The 23,773-nt window shown below is 44.7% G+C and overlaps 1 protein-coding gene across 1 annotated transcript in view; it reads left to right on the top strand.

The window, feature by feature from the left end:
- The first annotated feature begins 973 nt into the window (after positions 1–973).
- LOC120053010 overlaps positions 974–23,773 on the top strand; it is a 120,632-nt gene continuing 97,832 nt past the window's right edge. The window contains exons 1-3 of the mRNA XM_039000265.1: positions 974–1,050; positions 2,210–2,309; positions 2,421–2,546. Coding sequence (XP_038856193.1) covers positions 974–1,050; positions 2,210–2,309; positions 2,421–2,546 — 303 coding nt within the window. The remainder of the gene's footprint in view (positions 1,051–2,209; positions 2,310–2,420; positions 2,547–23,773) is intronic.

Consider the following 23,773-nt stretch of genomic DNA (forward strand, 5'->3'; position numbering starts at 1 on the left):
ATTCCGTGTTTTATTTCACGAGGTATCTCATTGTGTTTATACAATATTATTGTGACTGTTTGCGCATTTGCACTTTTGCATTGGCTGGAGGTTTCGACGCAGTGGCGTCCGTCTGTTTGTTTCTCCTGCCTTAATAAAGTGTGCGCCTGTTCACAACTCTCTGCTCTCCTGCACCTGACTCCGCTCCCAGTACGCACGCCATTGACAGAATCTCATACTAACCATGGAGTCAGCACGAGCAGGTACCCCGGTCAGAGGAGTCGAGGAGCGCGTCCAGGAACACTCGGCAATGCTGCATCATCTCGGTGCCATGATGGATCGCGTTGTCCAGACCATGGACCGCTGGGAGAGACAGGAAGTCTCTCCAGCGCCTCGACCAGCGCAACCGGGATTACCTCTACCCGTCCCGATCCAGTTCCAGTGGGATGCATCTCTCCCTTCCCAGGGAGTATGATGGGACGGCAGCACAGTGCCAGGGGTTCCTCTTACAACTGGACCTATACCTGGCCACCGTTCACCCAGCTCCCCGGCAAGGGAGAGAGTGTCCGCCCTTGTCTCATGCCTCTCGGGGAGAGCTCTGGGTGGGCAAACGCCGTATGGGGAGAAGGAGACGCGGCGTTGGACCACTTCGAGGAGTTCCCGCTTCCGGGCCGTCTTCGACCATCCACCCGAAGGAAGAGCGGTGGTGGAACGGCTCTTCCATTTGAGGCAGGGGACAAGGAGCGCACAGGAGTTCGCACTGGAATTCCAGACCTTGGCCGCCGGAGCAGGATGGAATGACAGGGCCCTCATCGACCCCTACAGATGCAGCCTGCACGAGGACGTCTGACAGGAGTTGGCCTGCAGGGATGCCACCATCACTTTTGACCAACTGGTGGATTTGTCCATCCGGTTGGATAACCTGCTGGTCATCCGCGGACGTCCAGAGGGGGCTCTGTCGGTTCCATCTTCCAGCACCCCCGCTCCGGTGCCCATGGAGCTGGGAGGGGCTGCGCGTAGGGAGGCTGGAGGAGGGGCCTTCTTCACGTGCACCATCTGTGGCTGCAGAGGGCAAACTGCCGGTCGGTGCCAGGTTGGTCCCTCTGGGAGTCGAGGCAGCAGGCAGGGCACTCTGGCGTCACCCCAGGTGAGTCTGCACCACTCTCATCCAAAGTCCTCTGTTGTCCACCTGTTTGTACCTGTTTGTTTTCCTGAGTTTTCCCCGCATTCCCAGCATAAGGCGCTCGTCGATTCAGGCGCAGCTGGGAGCTTTATCGACAGAGCGTTCGCCCTTAGTTTAGGGATCCCCATTCTTCCTGTGGTTAGACCTTTCCCAGTGCACGCTCTGGATAGTCGACCATTAGGGTCCGGGCTAATCAAGGAAGCCACCATCTCCCTGGCCATGGAGACGCAGGGGGGTCATGAGGAGAGAATCAGTCTCTTCCTCATTGACTCTCCTGCGTTTCCCGTGGTACTAGGCCTTCCCTGGTTGGCTCGTCATAACCCCACCATTTCCTGGCAACAGAGGGCTCTCACGGGGTGGTCGCGAGAGTGCTCTGGGAGGTGTGTAGGGGTTTCTGTTGGTGCTACCACGGTGGAAAGTCCAGACCAGGTCTCCACCGTGCGCATTCCCCCAGGAGAGTGGAGAGTGACCGCATTGCAGCCGTGCGTAATTGGCTGACTCCCACCACGGTAAAGGAGGTGCAGCGATTTTTAGGGTTTGCCAAATACTACTGGAGATTTATCCGGGGTTTTGGCCAGGTGGCTGCTCCCATTACCTCACTGCTGAAGGGGGGTCCTGTACGTCTGCAGTGGTCGGTTGAGGCGGACAGGGCTTTTGGGCCCCTAAGAGCTCTGTTTACCTCGGCTCCCATGCTGGCCCACCCGGATCCCTCTTTGGCGTTCATAGTGGAGGTTGACGCGTCCGAGGCTGGGATAGGAGCCATGCTCTCTCAGCGCTCGGGTACGCCACTGAAGCTCCGCCCCTGTGCTTTCTTCTCGAAGAGGCTCAGCCCGACGGAGCGGAACTATGATGTGGGGGACCGGGAGCTGTTGGCTGTGGTTAAGGCTTTGAAGGCGTGGAGACATTGGCTTGAGGGTGCTAAACACCCTTTCCTCATCTGGACTGACCACCGCAACCTGGAGTACATCCTGGCAGCTAGGAGACTGAATCCTCGTCAGGCAAGGGGGCCATGTTCTTTACCCGTTTTGTGTTTACCCTGTCCTAAAGACCAGGTTCACAGAATGTGAAGGCAGACACACTGTCCTGGCTGTATGACACAGAGGAGCGGCCCATGGATCAGACTCCCATTCTCCCGGCCACCTGCCTGGTAGCGCCGGTCGTGTGGGAGCTGTTGATCTATTGGGCCCACACATCACCCTCCTCTGGTCATCATCACCCTCCTCTGGGGTACCAGCCGGTTCTGGCACCGTGGCTTCAGAGTCAGACCGAGGCTCCTGATTGGTGGACGATTGGTTCATGCGAGCGGAGGAGACATGGGAAGCCGCCCATGGTCACCTCCAGCAGGCCGCGCTGCGCCAAAAGACCAGCGCGGACCGTCACCGCAGTGAGGCCGGGTCTGGCTCTCGACCCGAAACCTGCCCCTCCGCCTGCCCTGCCGGAAGCTGGGCCCGCGGTTAGTGGGGCCATTTAAAGTCCAGAGGAGAGTGAACGAGGTATGTTACAGGTTACAACTCCCCCCGATTACCATATTAACCCCTCGTTCCATGTGTCTCTCCTCAGGCCGGTGGTGGCTGGTCCGCTCCAGGAGTCTGAGGTGCGGGAGGGTTCCTCCTCCCCCTCTGGACATCGAGGGGGCCCCGGCGTACTCCGTCCGTTCCATCCTGGATTCGAGGCGTCGGGCGGGGGGCCTTCAGTACCTCGTGGAGTGGGAGGGGTACGGTCCGGAGGAGAGGTGCTGGGTTCCGGTGGCGGATGTGTTGGACCCTGAACTGCTGCGGGAGATTCACCGCCGCCGGCTGGATCGCCCTGCGCCTCGCCCTCCGGGTCGTCCCCGAGGCCGGTGTCGGCGTGCTGCTGGAGCCGCGCATCATGGGGGGGTGGTTACTGTCACGACTTCCGCCGAAGTCGTTCCCTCTCCTTGTTCGACGTCACCGGCTTTCTAGCCATCGCCGCTCCATTTTTCATTTATCCATTTGTTTTGTCTTGTTCCCTGCACACCTGGTTTTCATTTCCCAATCACACTACATGTATTTATTCCCACTGTTCCCCCTCATGTCTTTGTGTGAGATTGTTTCGTGTTTCTATGTTGACGCGCTTTACTGGTATGCCTTTATTCCGTGTTTTATTTCACGAGGTATGTTATTGTGTTTATACAATATTATTGTGACAGAAGTGTGCAACTCAATAATGTTAATGTTTTGTATACTCAGTGTCAGTGAGAGAGAGATGCCAGACAGACAACTGAGTTCTGGGACAGAGAAAGCATTATCTTGCAGCCAAAAGGCTCACAATGAGACAGGAAGAGGCACATGGCCAGCATCGCTCCAAGGGCCAGCATATCAACTCCAATCTCATGGAGGTGTCATTGGCTTCTGTTATTATTGAGCACTCAAGGTTAAGGAATGGAAGATGGGTGAGACAACAGTAGATGCTTATGCATAGACCATCTTGTATGCATGCAACCCAGTCACTTTAGCACATTTTGTTTAAAACATTTAAAATTAGAGTTAAAATGTTTCTCAATTTTACATGGGCTAGCCTACTTATCAATATCAATTCAATGCGTAATTGATAGCCCACGTCATTAAATATTTGGCATGTGGTCAAATGAAGATGCGTAAATAAGATTAGGCTACACCAAACTTTAATAGGCCTTCATAAAATAACAATTATTGAATGTACTGTTTGCCAGTCGATGTTCTACAACACTAGGGACCACTGGTGAGCCATGTTAGTCATGTTGCTACGGGTAGACGTGAGCGGTGAGTAAATCAACTTTTCGTATTGGCTATAACAGTCCTATGGCGAATACAGATTGAGTGTTAAAATTAACAGGCTCAAATAATCGAGGATGAACCAACGTTAATCACACAAAAAAATGTTAAGGTTGTAGGCTACAGCATGTGCGCGCGAGAAAAGGCAACCGTTTCTCACCCACGACCCCCAATAAATGTTCCACATGCAGTTGAGAGTCACTGACAACCTGTCGCCCATAGACTACCAACCAGACCAGGCTGAGACTACACATCTACAGACACCTATTCGCACATTTCCAGTTTGGTTAATTATGAGGCCACAAAGGCACACACATTTCCAGGTCTCTTTTTGTGGTGAATCAATCCCTCTCTCACCCCCTCTATATGTATTAGCCATCTGAGACGGTTTCTGGAATTCTCAAAGGACATGCTTATGAAATGAAGGGATTATAATGATAATAGTGATTGAGGTGAGGATAAGGATGGTGATATAATGGTGATTGTAGACTAACATCTAACTTGGTCGAACGAGGAGCGTACAATTTGGTGACGATTAAGTCCCTTAAAAAAATAGGCAACATTAAAGTGTACGGTTCCATCAACTGGCGGGAACTATAGCCCGAACACGGATTTTGACTCCAGCTCGAGTACTTTGCACGGACTGCTTTCACGTCACCCCGCCCGTCTGCCGTCTGCCCGTCTCCTCCCTGCAATCTTATTGCGACCATCCCCTTTTGAGCGCATCTGAACTGGAGAGAGAGAGAGAGAGAGAGAAAAAAGGAGAGAGCGAGAGAGATACTAAATAGATTCAGGCACCAACATTACCTACCTGCTCGAGCGAAATACGGGGAGGACGCTCAAATACGCGCGCGTCCACGCGCACTCGCTGAGTAGCAAGACAATATAAGGCTAAAAAATAAAAAGCAACATTGGAATTGTTTTGTTTTCAACACGAAGGATATTCCTTAAAAATTAAAATAGAAAAATACAGATTTACTGAAAAAAAGCAACAGCCATGCATCTAAACAGAGAAGAAGGGAACAGCAAAGGTGAGAGAAAGACCTCAATTTATATTTTCCATGCCAGACTGTCTGTCTCCCTTTTAGGCTAGTTTGTTTGAGGCTCTTGTGTTGGTTCAAAAACGCCCTTGAGTATGATTTGTTGGTCTCAAGTAATGATGCTGGGAGTCATCGCCACAACACAAGCAGCATGTTATTGCTGATTTTACTAGTGTCATCTCTATCAGCATGCATAGCCCATGATGTTGTTTACTCGTAACATTCCTTGTCATGTGCCTGGATGACATTCAACAGCTACATCATCGTTCATAGACCGCACCAAAGGCAATTGTGTAGATGGAATGACTACAATTAGGCTGGCAGCATGGAAACTCAGGTGTAAGATAAAGATGCTTGTGCACTTGTTGTTCTCTCAGTATTGTTAACATTAGCCTACATGCCCGAGTGTCACCGGTTTTCACGTCAGGTTAACTGAGCGGCAAAGCACACAAGGTCATCTCATCTCCTGTCATGTCCACGGGTGTTTGTGCCCCTGTCTGAGAGAAAGAGGTAGAGAAGAGCATATTGTGTGGGTGGGTGGGGGCGGCACCTATTTAAGAAATGTATCCCACGTGCATCGGGGGCGTGACAGGTGACATGGAGAAGTAGTGGCCCTCTTCCCGCCCCAAATTGTCACCCCTGGTGGCCAGCAGTAGGCTACACATCTTCACAGCAAACACCTGCTGCTCAGGGAGAGAAATGTGTGAACTGAATGATCCTCTGTGAAGACTGTCAGTGAAACGTGAAATGGCTGAAAACAGCTTTATTCACTCATGGCCTCATTATGGTAGTGAAAAATGCATTTCCAATAAATCACCCAGTTCCAATAAATATTATTGGCTGTAGTCTGAATATATAAGAAGGCCTAGTTCTATAAACACTGTGTCCCTTTGAACATCCCTTTTGTGACAGATCACTTGCAAAATAGGCCTATAAATTGAGGGTCATTTGTTGAGAGGGCGGTGTCTGGAACTAGTGGGTTTCTGAACACTGTACTCTATAAAATGACCTAAATCTATCCACATAATATAGCAAAAGCAAATTGCTAACTTTCATGAACACAGAAAATGTGAGATTTGTTCGTTTTCCATCATCCATTCTAGAATTACTGGCTTATTTACTTTTTCACCAAGATTTGCGTCTTCCAAAAAGTTCCTACACTACATGTATGTGGACACCTGTTCGTCAAACATGTCATTCCAAAGTCATGGGAATTAATCTGGATTTGGTCACCCCCCTTTGCTGCCATAACAGCCTTCACTCTTCTGGGAAGGCTTTCCACTAGATGTTGGAACATTGCTGTAGGAACTTGCTTCCATTCAGACACAAGAGCATTAGTGAGGTCGGCACTGATGTTGGGCGATTAGGCCTGGCTCGCAGTCTGCGTTCCAATTCATCCCGAAGGTGTTCGATGGGGATGAGGTCAGCGCTCTGGGCAGGCCAGTCAAGTTCTTCCACACCGATCTCGACAAACCATTTCTGTATGGACCTCGCTTTGTGACGGGGGCATTTTCATTCTGAAACAGGAAAGGTCCTTCTCCAAACTGTTGCCACAAAGTTGAAAGCACAGAATCATCTAGAATGTCATTGTATGTTGTAGCGTTAAGATTTCCCTTCACTGGAACTAAGGTGCCTAGCCCGAACCATGAAAAACAGTCCCAGACCATTATTCCTCCTCCACCAAACTTTACAGTTGGCACTATGCATTGGGGCAGGTAGCATTCTCCTGGCATCCGCCAAACCCAGATTTGTCCGTCGGAGTGCCAGATGGTGAAGCGTGATTCATTACTTCAGAGAATTGGAACTCGGTAGTGAGTGTTGTAACTGAGGACAGACAATTTTTATGTGCTACGCGCTTCAGCACTCGACGGTCCTGTTCTGTGAGCTTGTGTGGTCTACCACTTTGGAGCTGAGCCATTGTTGCTCCTAGACTTTCACAATAACAGCACTTACAGTTGACCGGGGCAGCTCTAGCATGGCAGAAATTTGACGAACTGACTTGTTGGAAAGGTGTCATCCTATGACGGTGCCACGTTGAAAGTCACTGAGCTCTTTATTACGGGCCATTCTACTGCCAATGTTTGTCTATGGAGATTGCATGGTGTGTGCTTGATTTTATACACCTGTCAGCAACGGGTGTGGCTGAAATAGCCGAATCCACTAACTTGAAGGGGTGTCCCCATACTTTTGGCCGTGTAGTGTATTATAGTTGCTCTGTGAAACAAGAATGATAGCTTTCAGAGGCATCATGCTCAGATTTGTCCTGTTTTTAAATGTTTCAGATGTTAAATTAATTATTACACTTCATTTTTAAGCCCATGTGTTATCATAATTATTTATAAAAGGATGTCAGCGGGATTTAGATTATTATTTTTTTACACCTTTTTCTCCCCAATTTCGTGGTATCTATCCAATTGGTAGTTACAGTCTTGTCCCATCGCTGCAACTCCCGTATGGACGAGAGAGGCGAAGGACGAGAGCCGTACGTCCTCCAAAACACAAACCAGCCAAGCCGAACTGTCCGTTTAACCCGGAAGCCAGCCGCACCAATGTGTTGGAGGAAACACCATACACCTGGTGACCGTGTCAGCGTGCATTGCGCCCAGCCCGCCACAGGAGTCGCTAGAGTGCAATGGGACAAGGACATCCCTGCCGGCCAAACCCTTCCCTAACCCGGACGAAGCCGGGCCAATTGTGCGCCGCCCCATGGGTCTCCCGGTCGCGGCCGGCTGCAACAGAGCCTGGACTAGAACCAGGATCTCTAGTGGCACATTGCCTTAGACCACTACGCCACTCGAGAGGCCCTATGTCAGCGGGATTTTGCGGAGGGGGCACAATGACTGGACCAGGGAAAGAGTACCCCCCCCCCCACTTTGACTCTATATTTCAGAGTTTTCAGAACTCTCCAGCAACTTTTATTGGTAAAGAGGCTAGTGTGAAATTCAGCTACTTTTCAGACTGCCTTTGGGGAGTTTTGACATCAAGGATTTCTATGGTTTCGTAGCATTTACCAACTTTTCCCGCTAAAATTCTGCCGCAAACTAAAGTGGGAGAAGCTGTCTGTGCAACAGAAGTCACCGCAACATACAGGCGGAGAAGCACAAGGAGAGGGGGTGTGCGGCAGGAGAGTGGGCAAAAAATGCTATGTCAGGGACCTCAGTTGTGCTCCAGCAAAGCAAATTGGTGCTGAGACGTGGTAACGGCAATGGCAAAACGTAATCTAGCCACTTCTAGCAACAAGTCAATGAGCCAATAGCGATTCTCACTGAAAAATTGTTGAGAAAATTTTTGATTTAAAATAAAATAAAATCAAATGTTATTGGTCAGACACATGGTTAGCAGATGTTATTGCAAGTGTAGCGAAATGCTTGTGCTTCTAGTTCCGACAGTGCAGCAATATCTATCAAGTAATATCTAACAATTCTAAAACAAATACCTAATCACACAAATCGAAGTAAGGAATGGAATAAGAATATGTAAATATATGGATGAACAATGACAGAGCGGCATATTGACTTTGTTGTCCTTAAGCCATTTTGCCACAACTTTGGAAGTATGCTTTGGGTCATTGTCCATTTGGAAGAACCATTTGCGACCAAGCTTTATAGAATACAGTATATACAGTTGAAAATTATGAGGATATATTTAACTTTCTGGCTGATGTCTTGAGATGTTGCTTTAATATATTCTCATAATTTTCCTCCCTCATGATGTCATCTATTTTGTGAAGTGCACCTGTCCCTGTGCACCCCCACAACATGATGCTGCCACCCCCATGCTTCACGGTTGGGATGGTGTTCTTCGGCTTGCAAGCCTCCCCTTTTTCCTCCAAACAAAACGATGGTCATTATGGCCAAACAGTTCTTTTTCTGTTTCATCAGACCAGAGGAAATTTCTCAAAATTACCATCTTTGTCCCCATGTGCAGTTGCAAAACGTAGTCTGGCTTTTTTATGGTGGTTTTGGAGCAGTGGCTTCTTCCTTGCTGAGCGGCCTTTCAGGTTATGTCGATATAGGACTCGTTTTACTGTGGATATAGATATTTTTGTACCTGTTTCCTCCAGCATCTTCACAAGGTCCTTTACTGTTCTGGGATTGATTTGCACTTTTCGCAACAAAGTACGTTCATCTCTAGGAGACAGAAGGCGTCTCCTTCCTGAGCGGTATGACGGCTGCGTGGTCCCATGGTGTTTATACTATTGTTTGTACAGATGAACGTGGTACCTTCAGGCATTTGGAAATTGCTCCCAAGGATGAACCAGACTTGTGGAGGTCTACAATTTTTTTTCTGAGGTCTTGGCTGATTTCCTTTGATTTTCCCATGTGGTCAAGCAAAGAGGCACTGAGTTTGAAGGTAGGCCTTGAAATAGATCTACAGTTACACCTCCGATTGACTCAAATGATGTCATGGCTTTAGAAGCTTCTGATAGGCTAATTGACATCATTTATCAGAAGCTTCTAAAGCCATGACATCATTTTCTGGAATTTTCCAAGCTGTTTAAAGGCACAGTCAACTTAGTGTATGTAAACTTCTGACCCACTGGAATTGTGATACAGTGAATTATAAGTGAAATAATCTATCTGTAAACAATTGTTGGAAAAATGACTTGTGTCATGCACAAAGTAGATGTCCTAACCAACTTGCCAAAACTATAGTTTGTTAACAAGACATTTGTGGAGTGGTTGAAAAACAAGTTTTAATGACTCCAACCTGAGTGTATGTAAACTTCCGACTTCAACTGTATGAGATGAGTAATGCAAGATATGTAAACATTATTTTAGTTGCGGGTGATGGGCAGCATTCACAGGAGGTATGTTGGTAAAGGAATTTAATCAAGCTATGTAGCCTATTGATACCTCCTCAATGAATAAATAAAGCTAAAATGTTTGTAACACAAGCCACCTAGCCATTGTATGACATTGGCTTTAACTAGCCAGCTAGATAGGTTCCTAATCTCCCAACATCATAACTATCTATCAAGCCATTTCTATATGTACTGAATAAAACTCACATTCCTTTCAATCTTTTACCCAGATTTTAGCAGAGTGGCAGAGAAGCATATGTGACCTACCGCCTTGATTCGGTCTTATGTAGCAAAATTTGAAATTGAGTTTTTTACATTGGATAAAAGCAAAGACCGAGCTACAAAATGGTATATCACACACTGAATTTTAGGAACAATGGGAAAGTAATTCTGCTTTGAAAGTTGATAAACTTGTAACCTCACTTTTGAGAAAATTCGCTTTGAATGTTTTGGTACCTACTGAAGAGCTCTCCATTGTGTTAAGTCACTCTGGTTCACACTGACCGTGTGCAATGCCATACGAATCATCAGATATTTCTCCCTCTGTCACGGATGCCATGGTTGCCCTTAGTTTGAAGATATAATCCGGAGACAGGTGTTCTTTTTTCGACTCCCTCTGCATTTGCAATCAAACACCAGAATTCTATTAATCTCCTTATCATACTCTGCTTCTACCAGACATTCCACTGATTTCAAAACTCGGTCAACTGTGACAACAACAGTTGATCGCTGTTTATTCCTCATCACTGTCATCAGAAGACTCTACAATGTCTTCAATGAAAATGTTTTTACCTAAATCAGGGATTTCCTCATCTGATTCATTTTCAGAGTCAGAGAGAATCAGCATGGCACGATCGTCCTCCAGAAAGTAGTCCATCACAACTTCTTCCCACTGACCTTTGTCGATAGCGCCTGATTAAATTCAGGGCAGCAATGTTATTGAGAGCGCTAGAAACATATTTGCAGTTCTCCATGGCTAATGCTAATGCTATATCTAAAAAAAAAACTGCAGTAGGAAGGATTATCTAAGCATAACGAGCAGCTCATTTTATAGAAATTAGATGCTACATCGCAGACCAATCTGAAACTCATCTCTCGGCATGTTCAGCCCACTCGTTATCCCAGCCAATCATGGCTAGCGGGAAGGTTCCTGGCTTTTTCTGTGGCTAAACCAATTAAGCTTGTAATTTTAACAACTTTATTCATATTTACAGATGGCATACAAGTTTGTTATTAAGGCACATGAAAGTTAAAATGTTCCAGAAGGCATTTCTGCCAAAAAACATATTTTTATAAAAAATAACGTTCAAATGACTCTCCTGTGAAGTCGTGACTTGCAACATACGCCTAGTTTCCTGAAACAAGTCACATATTACATTTCTTAAAAAAAAAATACTTGGTTAAAATGTAATCATGATATTAGTGTATGAATTATGATATGTGCCTGTATCCCGTGTACTGTGTTGTAATTTTTATGTCCTAGGCATGTTAGTGCAGTATATTGAGATGTGTGATTTACAACAGTAAAAATGACACCCTCATTAAAATGACAGTTGAACAGGTAAAGAGGTATGCTAGATAACCTATGCAGAAAAATATACATATTTTTTTATTTAGAAGTAGGCATAATGATTAAGACTCAGACTGTGTGACAAAGCTTTGTCAGGTGTTTGAAATACTTCGTGCCCCTGGCAGTTTTGGGCAGAATCTCACTATTTTATTACAGTGATAAGTGTAGGCAGATTTTCCTCTCCTCACAAGGCCACTGGCACTGCAGTGGATGTGTGAAAATACACATAGTCAGGGAATGCTCTGTCTCCCTTTCCCTGTCTCGGGTGGGGCGAAAGGTCTATATTAGACAAGTGTTTTACTGGCATGTTTCATGGATGGTTGTTAGCATAATTCATGTTTGCCTATAGATGTATCATAATATATTTTCTAATCGTGTGATTCTATCTATAACAAGTGGGGGAAAGAACAACATGACACAGGTAGGCCTGAATATCATGAACAGTCAAATAATCTTTTTTTAAGTTGATTCATTTTAGCACAATTCTGTCAAATTGCACCCCACACTGGATGGCCAATATGACAGTTAGATTGTGTGTTTATTGCACAGCAATCCTTTCCAATACAGATGTCTGTCCCTCCGTTATTAGTAAATCACATACAGTACATCCAAAATGTTGACCTTCACAGAAGACTACAAGGCTATGGAATCCAGAATGTCCAGCATGTCTTAATTCCACTCTGGAATGGTTTCTATCAATCCATGTCCCAGCAGGGAATCTATTTCCCATCAGGAATGGTTCCCTGACAGGCAGCCTGTGCTGTGCTGTGCTGTGCTGTGCTGTGCTGTGCTGTGCTGTGCTGTGGGGGGATCCCTGCAGTGGCAGGTGATCTGACATCGGCACACACTGGAGCTATTGACTCTGGTTAATCTCAGCCCTAGGTAAAGATTAGACCACATCTGAGCCCTAACTCGCTTATCAGACAACAGCAATAACTACATGTAGTCTGGAATTCTTCAACCGCCACAACCAATGGCCTTTCCGTGGAAAAGCAGTTTTAGGGGGTTGTAGGTTTTGATCAGTGGGGTTAGGTGGAAGCTCAACACGGTGATAAATATTTTCTTATGAAATTCCTACCATTATTTATAGAGGTCACAAAGCCAAGGAAAAAAGTATAGAAGGTTTCTCAGTGATTTCAGAATCTTGAGCCTGCTTGCGGCCAAAATCCAAACATACCATTAATAAAGCTATGATAAATGTCATATTAATGGTATACAGTTGAAGTCGGAAGTTTACATACACCTTAGCCAAATACATTTAAACTCAGTTTTTCCACAATTCCTGACATTTAATCCTAGAAAAAATCCCCTGTCTTAGGTCAGTTAGGATCACCACTTTATTTTAAGAATGTGAAATGTCATAATAGTAGAGAGAATGATTTATTTCAGCTTTTATTTCTTTCATCACATTCCCAGTGGGTCAGAAGTTTACATACACTCAATTAGTATTTGGTAGCATTGCCTTTAAATTGTTTAACTTGGGTCAAATGTTTTGGGTAGCCTTCCACAAGCTTCCCACAATACGTTGGGTGAATTTTGGCCCATTCCATCTGACAGAGCTGGTGTAACTGAGTCATGTTTGTAGGCCTCCTTGCTCGCACACGCTTTTTTCAGTTCTGCCCACACATTTTCTATAGGATTAAGGTCAGGGCTTTGTGATGGCCACTCCAATACCTTGACTTTGTTGTCCTAAAGCCATTTTTCTACAACTTTGGAAGTATGCTTTGGGTCATTGTCCATTTGGAAGACCCATTTGCAACCAAGCTTTAACTTCCTGACTGATGTCTTGAGATGTTGCTTCAATATATACACATACTTTTCCTGTATCATGATGCCATCTATTTTGTGAAGAGCACTAGTCCCTCCTGCAGCAAAGCACCCCCACAACATGATGCTGCCACCCCCGTGCTTCACGGTTGGGATGTTGTTCTTCGGCTTGCAAGCCTCCCCTTTTTCCTCCAAACATAGCGATAGTCATTAAGGCCAAACAGTTCTATTTTTGTTTCATCAGACCAGAGGACATTTCTCTAAAAAGTATGATCTTTGTCCCCATGTGCAGTTGCAAACCATAGTCTGGCTTTTTTATGGCGGTTTTGGAGCAGTGGCTTCTTCCTTGCTGAGCGGCCTTTCACGTTAGGTCGATATAGGACTCGTTTTACTGTGGATATAGATATTATTGTACCTGTTTCCTCCAGCATCTTCACAAGGTCCTTTACTGTTGTTCTGGGATTGATTTGCACTTTTCGCACCAAAGTATGTTCATCTCTAGGAGACAGAACGCATCTCCTTCCTGAGCGTTATGACGGCTGCATGGTCCCATGGTGTTTATACTATTCTTTGTACAGATGAACGTGGTACCTTCAGGCATTTGGAAATTGCTCCCAAGGATGAACCAGACTTGTGGAGGACTACAATTTTTTTTCTGAGGTCTTGGCTGATTTCTTTTGATCTTCCTATGATGTCAAGCAAAGAGGCACTGCGTTTGAAGGTAGGCCTTGAAATACATCCACAGGTACACCTCCAATTGACTCAAATGATGTCAATTAGCCTATCAGAAGCTTCTAAAGCCATGACATCATTTTCTGGAATTTTCCAAGCTGTTTAAAGGCACAGTCAACTTAGTGTATGTAAACTTCTGACCCACTGGAATTGTGATACAGTGAATTATAAGTGAAATAATCTGTCTGTGAACTATTTTTGGAAAAATGACTTGTATCATGCACAAAGTAGATGTCCTAACCGACTTGCCAAAACTATAAATTTGTGGAGTGGTTGAAAAACTAGTTTTAATGACTCCAACATAAGTGTATGTAAACTTCCGACTTCAACTGTATGTAAAATGTTATCTAATGGATGGAGGGTTTATCACCTTTATCCATCCTGTTTATTAGTATTCCTGCAGGGTGGCTCTGTCATAGCAGAGCAATAATCCAAACACTGGAAGAAGGTCAGAGGTATTGTGTTAGATGTCAGGATGTTTATCTAACGTGTTCAGGTGTCCCATGTTAGATAAGTTAGATATGGGGTAATACTTATTCACTGGAAAACAAACTGCCACTCCTCTCAAAGCATTGTGGTCATTATGCATATACAATACATTAATTATCAGCTTAGATCTAGCTACGTTCACAAAGTCTGTGTGTTTTTGGACATGGACTACTCACATAACCGCCTGTACTGCAGATACACTCCATACCCTTTTTATGACCTTTACCTGATGTGTTCTAGTGTGGATGGAATCTGTGATAGCTTGGCTGCAGGGTGTCTGTAATGTCTGTCTAGTGCGCCTTGTCTCATTTGGGCTGGATCGTTGATAGTGGAGGACAGTGAAATGGTTTCACTCTACTGTGTCTTTAGTGATCTGGGAGTTTGCCATGGCATCGCTCTAGTTCTATCATCCCTTCTGTGGATAAGAGATGTGCTGGGAGATTGTAGCACCATGACTCTGTCAGGGCCAGACACAGAGGAGAGACGGTGAGGGAGGGAGACAGTAGGTATGGAGGGAGGGAGACAGTAGGTATGGAGGGAGGGAGACATTAGGGAAGGAGGGAGGGAGACATTAGGGAAGGAGGGAGGGAGACAGTAGGCATGGAGGGAGGGAGACAGTAGGGAAGGATGGAGGGAGGGGACAAATGGGGAGATGGATGCACACATTGGTCAGTCATGCTGAGGAGCTTTTTCCATCCCAGGAGTTTGTAAACGTCTGAGGTAATTGCCTATTAATACCAGTATCCAGATCCATTGTCAAATGTCTTGTTAATATTACATTTCTTAAAAGAAGAAATAATGAGCTCCAATCATCTGACTTATCAGTGTTTTATATGAGGAGAGGGAGGAGGAGCTGAAAAGAGGGAGAGGAGAGAGAGAGAGATGGAGGGAGGAAAAAGCAGCTATTAGTCAGGTGCTGGCAATAATAGCCATCTGAAATTAATGTATTTTTATCCAGTGGTGGTATAACCCTGGTGTGTAATGGGGGGAAGGCACAGAGATCAGTTCCTCTCACTATCATACAGACTCAGGGAGTACAGAGACTGGAAGGCAGTATTGGAGAAGATGTGGTTCTGTTTGTTTTTACACAAAAGGCAAAGATGAGACAGAAAGACGGGAAATCAGACTGGTAAATAGATAAAGAAAGTGAGACTTGTGATACTAGGGCAATATGATTTGAGAGAGACAGAAAGTGAGAAAAGCATGGATGGGAAGCAGGGCATAGAATGGTGTTTTGCCTGGGTCAGACATTGTCCCACACAGCCTCAGTAAACCGTCACATTGATTAACCAAGATGGAGCCTGACTTGGATTGAAGGGAATTTAGATTCAGGAGGGAAGGAGAGGTATGCGTGTGTGTTCGTGCGTGCGTGTAAGTGGGTGCATTAGGATGGGCGTATGCTTACACACGTGTGTCTCTACTATTACATAACAGTCTCTGGTTCACTAGAGACGGTGGTGTTTCTACTGTTACATAACACTCTCTGGTTCACTAGAGACGGTGGTGTCTCTACTGTTACATAACACTCTCTGGTTCACTAGAGACGGTGGTGTCTCTACTATTACATAACACTCTCTGGTTCACTAGAGACGGTGGTGTCTCTACTGTTACATAACACTCTCTGGTTCACTAGAGACGGTGGTGTCTCTACTGTTACATAACACTCTCTGGTTCACTAGAGACGGTGGTGTCTCTTATGTGCACGACTCAAGTCACCATCTCTCCTCTCTTCCCCCAGTGACCCTCTTGTCCTCAGCTCGGGCTCTCCTGCTTGCTCTTCCCCTTGCCACCACTGCCTCCCTGTCTTTTTGTCTCATGATTATTCACAAGTAGATGCATACATTCAGGCAGAGCACCAGGAAGGGAAGAGGTAATGATGAAATCTGGTGAGGCACAGGCAAGAAACTCTCTCTCAGCAGCAAGTGTTTGTTGAGAATGATATAAGCGGATAAAAAGGTTTATGGAGAAAGATGGAAAATGAGAATTGGAGATAGAGGGAGAGGGGGTCAGCACTCTGAGAGATCATCTAGGCTATGCCTCCCAGAAGTGAGTGCCTTTTAAAGAGGCAGAAAAGAGAGAGAGAGAATGTATGCCTTTTAATCAGTGAGCTCATTGAAGGCGTGTTGGTTCCCAGAGACTCTACATGGACAGTAAAATAGAGGGAGGAAGAAGGGAATGAGCGAGGGAAACGGGAGGGGTGATGCATTGTTTTGTTTCTATTTCTCAAAGTTCTTAGCTCCGTTTGTTTTGGATGTTGATAATGGTAATGGACTGCATTTAGGTGTATTTTACTGTATCAGACCAAATCAAAATGTATTGGTTGAGTACACAGATTTTAAGTTGTTATCGCAGGTGCAGCGAAATGCTTATGTTTCTAGCTCCAACAGTGCAGTAATATCTAGCAACACAATGATAAAGACATAATCCCCAAAATAAAAATAAAAAATATGATTCAGAAATATCAGACAAGCAATGTTAGTGTCTGGAATGTGAAATGTCATAATAATAGTAGAGAGAATGATTTTCAGCTTTTATTTCTTTCATCACATTCCCAGTGGGTCAGAAGTTTACATACACTCAATTAGTATTTGGTAGCATTGCCTTTAAATTGTTTAACTTGGGTCAAATGTTTTGGGTAGCCTTCCACAAGCTTCCCACAATAAGTTGGGTGAATTTTGGCCCATTCCATCTGACAGAGCTGGTGTAACTGAGTCATGTTTGTAGGCCTCCTTGCTCGCACACGCTTTTTTCAGTTCTGCCCACACATTTTCTATAGGATTAAGGTCAGGGCTTTGTGATGGCCACTCCAATACCTTGACTTTGTTGTCCTAAAGCCATTTTTCTACAACTTTGGAAGTATGCTTTGGGTCATTGTCCATTTGGAAGACCCATTTGCAACCAAGCTTTAACTTCCTGACTGATGTCTTGAGATGTTGCTTCAATATATACACATCATTTTCCTTCATCAAAATTCACTAAACTTATTGTGGGAAGGCTACCCGAAATGTTTGACCCAAGTTAAACAATTTAAATGCAATGCCACCAATACTAATTGAGTGTCTGTAAACTTCTGACCCACTGGAAATGTGATGAAAGAAATAAAGGCTGAAATAAATCAGGCAGTCTCTATGGGGGTACCACAGGGTTAAATTCTCGGGTCGACTCTTTTCTCTGTATATATCAATGATGTTGCTCTTGCTGCGGGTGATTCCCTGATCCACCTCTATGCAGACGACACCATTCTGTATACATCTGGCCCTTCTTTGGACACTGTGTTAACTAACCTCCAAACGAGCTTCAATGCAATACAACACTCCTTCCGTGGCCTCCAACTGCTCTTAAACGCTAGTAAAACCAAATGCATGCTTTTCAACCATTCGCTGCCCGCACCCGCCCGCCCGACTAGCATCACTACTCTGGACGGTTCTGACTTAGAATATGTGGACAACTATAAATACCTAGGTGTCTGGCTAGACTGTAAACTCTCCTTCCAGACTCATATTAAACATATCCAATCCAAAATTAAATCTAGAATCGGCTTCCTATTTCGCAACAAAGCCTCCTTCACTCACTCACTATCCTACCGATCCTCGACTTCGGCGATGTCATTTACAAAGTAGCTTCCAACACTCTACTCAGCAAACTGGATGCAGTCTATCACAGTGTCATCCGTTTTGTCACCAAAGCCACTTATACCACCCACCACTGCAACCTGTATGCTGACCCTCGCTACATATTTGTCGCCAGACCCACTGGCTCCAGGTCATCTATAAGTCTTTGCTAGGTAAAGCTCCACCTTATCTCAGCTCACTGGTCACGATAACAACACCCACCCGTAGCACGCGCTCCAGCAGGTATATCTCACTGGTCATCCCCAAAGCCAACACCTGCTTTGGCCGCCTTTCCTTCCAGTTCTCTGCTGCCAATGACTGGAACGAATTGCAAAAAGCTGAAGCTGGAGACTTATATTTCCCTCAATAACTTTAAACATCAGCTATCTGAGCAGCTAACCGATCGCTGCAGCTGTATATAGCCCATCTGTAAATAGCCCACCCAATCTACCTACCTCATCCCCATATTGTTTTTTTTGGTACTTTTCTGCTCTTTTGCACACCAGTATTTCTACTTGCACATCATCATCTGCTCATCTATCACTCCATTGTTAATTTGTTAAACTGTAATTACTTCGCTACTGTGGCCTATTTATTGCCTTACTTCCTCACGCCATTTGCACACACTGTATATAGACTTTCTTTTTTTTCTATTGTGTTATTGACTGTACGCTTGTTTATTCCATGTGTAACTCTGTGTTGTTGTTTGTGTCGCACTGCTTTGCTTTATCTTGCCCAGGTCGCAGTTATAAATGAGAACTTGTTATTGTCACGAACCGGCTCGAAGCAGTAACAAAAAGGAAGACAACGTGGAGATAGTTAATAAATATATTTTGTTATTCCTTAAGTTAACCTATATACAAATAAACAACAGTGTGTCTGCATGGAGAGAGTCTCCCAATGAATGTGGAAGAGGTCTATTTATCCTGGAACACACCCGGACCAGGTGTTTCCCATGTCGCTGACGACCCTCCCGGCTCCGCCCACCGGCATCCTAATAAGGAAACAAGAGCAAAGAGAGAGAATAATGTATAAATGTATAAAATTTTAAAAATAAAGAAAAACCCTTGAATGAGTAGGTGTGTCCAAACTTTTGACTGGTACTGTATATAAACTCCCAGTAATTTATTGGGATAAACACCAACGTTTCAGCATCCATGTGCCTTCTTTAGGGTAATGTCATGAATGCTTGAACCAGGTTATGTAGACAAACAGTGCAATTAGTGCAACCAATGAGAATAGTGAGGGGTGTGTCATTATTTGGTTGATTAGAATGAATTGAGTGAAACTGTTAAAAGACAATAGTTTACAGCATATATAATATATTAGGCTAGTGTTATCATATGGAAACATAATTAGATATCATACATAATATTCGCATCAAAATACATTATTGTTTAATGTAATATCACATATTTAATTGTTTTCAATTTCATTTTTTTTTTTACGTGTAATCTTTTGGTTCAAACATAATGCATAATAAGTATCATCAACAGGGGGAACATATTGGGTGTACGCAGATAAGCTGTAGAAAGAATATATTAATTTATAAGATTTGTTCATAAGAAGGGCCTGAGATCAAAGTCAATATTCAGACCACTAGGGGTCAATGTTTTAGAAAGGAAATCCAGTAGGCCTCCCTCTGTAGTAGTAGGATCTCCACGTTACCTCCTCTCCTTGGTCGAGCAACATGCTCAATGTCTGTGTATTGCACTGTGCGCATGAGCCACTTTTGTAGTTCCCATTTGGAATTGGTGTCAAGAGTGTCTGAGTGGGCTCAGGGCAGGTCAGATCTCACTAAGCTATCCCCAATATTGCAACCACGCTTATAGACCAGACTATAACACTCCAAAAACATCCTTCTTCAGACACCCACATACAGGTCGAAAAATTCCTGTTAGGGGTATCATCTCATCCATTACAAAGGAAGTAATCTATCATCACCTGTTCATGTGGGAAAGCCTACGTAGGACAAACAAAAAGACAATTAAAATAACACATAGCTGAACACCGCAGCTCAATCAGGTGTAAGAACACTGACTATCCAGTAGCAGATCACTTTGTTGAAGATAACCATCCTCCCTCAAATACACAGGCATTGAGCATGTTACTCTACCAAGTAGAGCATGGGACTATAGCATGCATGCTCGGTAATTCAGATTGGCATTTACTATAAGTTCATCATGAAAGAAAGCGAGATCGGGGGGGGGGGGGGGGGGGGGGTTATATGAAGGAATAATACAAGGATTTGTGGTTTTTGGTGTGAAATTTCTGTCAATCCACAGAGTACAGGTGTAACAGTGAGTCATGGTGGCACTCAGGATAGAGGACGAGGAAGGGGAGGACTGTGTGTGTCTCAGGGGAGCAGAATGGACATCAGAGAGAGATGAGGCAGTGGGGGAGTGAGGTCACCACAGACACATGCACCTTCTCACATTTAAAACTTCATTAGTTTTATTAGGCTTGTCCAGATCCCCATATTGTCATACTGTCCTTCTGTCATACCGGGATTTACAGTATTAGAACTTAAAAAGCAGCTACAAATGTTCAAATTTATTGAGACTTCAAATAAATAATTTTCCTGTGGCTTTTTTCCAAATATCTCAAGCCTAATTTCTATGTCACCTAACATATTCACACTACACACAGCATTATCACACTCTTCTCTATGTGATACCATTGTCACCTTTTGAGTAATGGAAATACTGGATGGATGGATGGATGGGTAGATGAATGGATAGATGGATAGATGAATGGATAGATGGATAGATTAATGGATAGATGGGTAGATGAATGGATAGATGGGTAGATGAATGGATAGATGGGTAGATGAATGGATAGATGGACAGATGAATGGATAGATGGGTAGATGAATGGATAGATGGGTAGATGAATGGATAGATGGGTAGATGAATGGATAGATGGGTAGATGAATGGATCGATGGACAGATGAATGGATAGATGGGTAGATGAATGGATAGATGGGTAGATGAATGGATAGATGGATAGATGAATGGATAGATGGATAGATGAATGGATAGATGGATAGATGAATGGATAGATGGGTAGATGAATGGATAGATGGGTAGATGAATGGATAGATGAATGGATAGATGGGTAGATGAATGGATAGATGGGTAGATGAATGGATAGATGGATAGATTGATGGATGGATGGATTTATGGACAGTAAATGGAAAGAAGAGGGAAAATATTTTTTAACAAAAGAGGAAAAGATGGGGGCATATTTTAAGATTTGGAATGGTAGAGGAAGCATTTTAAAAACAGCCACAGACATTCATATTGCCAGGAACAGATGGTGGGACAGATCTTCCCACAGACAGACTCACTGCCAATACCAGTCTGACAGAACAAACTCACACCATGCACACACTGTGCCCCCCACCCCTTCACACACACACACCTACACATACACACACACATAGCTATGTCTTACTATACTTGTGAGGACTTTTTGGGGACCAACAATTGATTCCCATTCAAAATCTTATTTTCCCTAACCCTAACCCTAACCTTAACCCCTAAACCTAACCACTAACCACAATTCTAACCTTGCCCCTAAGCCTAAAATAGCCTTTTTATAAGTGAGGACTGGCAAAATGTCCTAATTTTTGTTGGTTTATTATTCTTGTGAGGATTTCTGGTACTCACAAGTATAGTCACACACACACACACACACACACACACACACACACACACACACACACACACACACACACACACACACACACACACACACACACACACACACACACACACACACACACACACACACACACACACACACACACTCTTGGGTTTGACTGACAGTCTGTGTGTCTCAGTAAGTGCTATGCCTTCAAACACTTGGAGATGAAAGAGAATCTGGGACTTTGTCCACCCTCCAACACCCTCTCTTTCTCTTTCTCTTTCTCTCTTTCTCTTCTATTTTATTTTCCATCCCCTTCATCAACTACTTCCCCCATCTCTTTCCTCCCCATCAAGACTCTCCACCCTCCTCTACTTCTATATCTTAGCTCTACCTTCCTCATTCCCTCTCTTCCTGTCTTCTTCCCCCCTGCCTATCTATCTCTTCCTCCTCTTCCCCTTCTCCTTCCTTCCTGTAGCTCACTCTTCCCTTTGATCTCCCGTCCTACTTCCTCTGTTATCTGGCTGTGTTCTCCCTAGGTTTCTAGTAAACAAACACATTTGTATTCTCTGCTCCCCTCCTTCATCAGTAGTCTGCTCACTCTTGGATGACAACGCTTATCGTCTGTTGTTTGTTTTGCCAGTACTGTAAATTAGTGTGGTCTGGTGAGCTGGGAATCAGACAGCCGTGTGTGTGTGTGTGTGTGTGTGTGTGTGTGTGCGTGCATGTGCGTGCGTGTATCTGCCAAATCTGTAATCTGGTGGACGGGCCCAGCAGTCACCTGAGGCCCAGAGCTAGCTACTCTCCACACTCCATCCTACACCACATGTGACCTTTTAGTGGTGCAGATTTGAAATATTATGGTCATAATTGCTATTCCATCATTATCAGTTATCCAAATCCACTCTGTTGTCCCATGGGATGTGTACGGATATGAGGAGACGTGACTGTGTTTTCTTGGTGTTTGTGCACACTAGCCTAATGGATATTTTTTTTAACATATCTGGTTGTGTGTGTGTTATTATCTGTGTGTGTGTGTGAGAGGTAATACTCCTCGATGCCTGACAGAGGGTTTGCATGTATCAATGACTGGTTTGCCAGCTGTCATAACACCCTACCTTTTTCTCTCTCTGTCATTCTATTTATCTCCCTCTGTTCTTAAGGGACTGTGTTTGTGCCCGTCTCTCAGCCCAATGCACACACAAACAGTCAACTTAATTACAGAGAACCAGAGAAAGGGGGAGGAAGAGGACAAAGAGCAATGAGGGATCTCACTTGAGGGTTTGCGGTTCAGAAGGGAGAGGAGAGAGGGGAAAGCCAGGGAGAGGTAAGAGGGAGAGAGGACCAGTGACTAGGAGGAGGAGTCAGTGGGGAGGGTGAGTCTGAAACAGAGGCTGATAGAGGAGGTACTGAGAGCTATGAGGGTGCAGCAGTTCAGAGAGAAGGGAGCAGCCTGTGTTTATTTATAAGTAAATGCTTTGAATAATTTATTAGAGCTTTTAAGTGGCCATGTGGGCTCTGCCCAAGTTTAATGGACAGTCAGGGGATGGACCCTGACACACACTTTTCAGGGAACCACACACTGACACACTGTCAGAGAGACGGACCCAAATACCACAGCTCAGCAGGTGCTTCAAAGGAAACCCAGACAGAGATATGGGGCCTCAGCACAACACATATGCTCAGCAAACACAAACTGACAAACACTGTGAGGAAATTCACACTGACACAGCAGCAGAACACAGTAGTAGAATCCCCAAGCCCCTGTCAGTCTCCTCCATGCTGTCCTCACCTCTCTGTGGCCCATTAATCCACTCCAGGTGTTTTCTATTGAAGTGTGAAGAGACCACATATCACGTTAAGTAACCCTAGTCCTTCATGCTGTCAGCTGTTCACTGGGTCTCTGTATGTCTCTCTCTTCCTAAATCTCTCCTGCTCACACAGGCGCTCCTCATAATGGCCTCTCCGATCTCTTTGGCACCAAGGCCCACGACCATAAAACACTGCATGGATCAGAGAAGCACCAGTCAGAAAGATGGAAGGGAGAGAGATGAAAGAAAGTAAAAAAGATAGAAAGAGAATGAGAGAGAGAAATATAAAAGAGACAGATGGAGACTGAAGGACAGACAGACTGAAAGTGAGTAAAAGTTGAAAGGGTGAGTGAGGGTGTGCTGTA

Source organism: Salvelinus namaycush, chromosome 1, assembly GCF_016432855.1.
Source record: "Salvelinus namaycush isolate Seneca chromosome 1, SaNama_1.0, whole genome shotgun sequence".
NCBI classification, from domain to species: domain Eukaryota; kingdom Metazoa; phylum Chordata; class Actinopteri; order Salmoniformes; family Salmonidae; genus Salvelinus; species Salvelinus namaycush.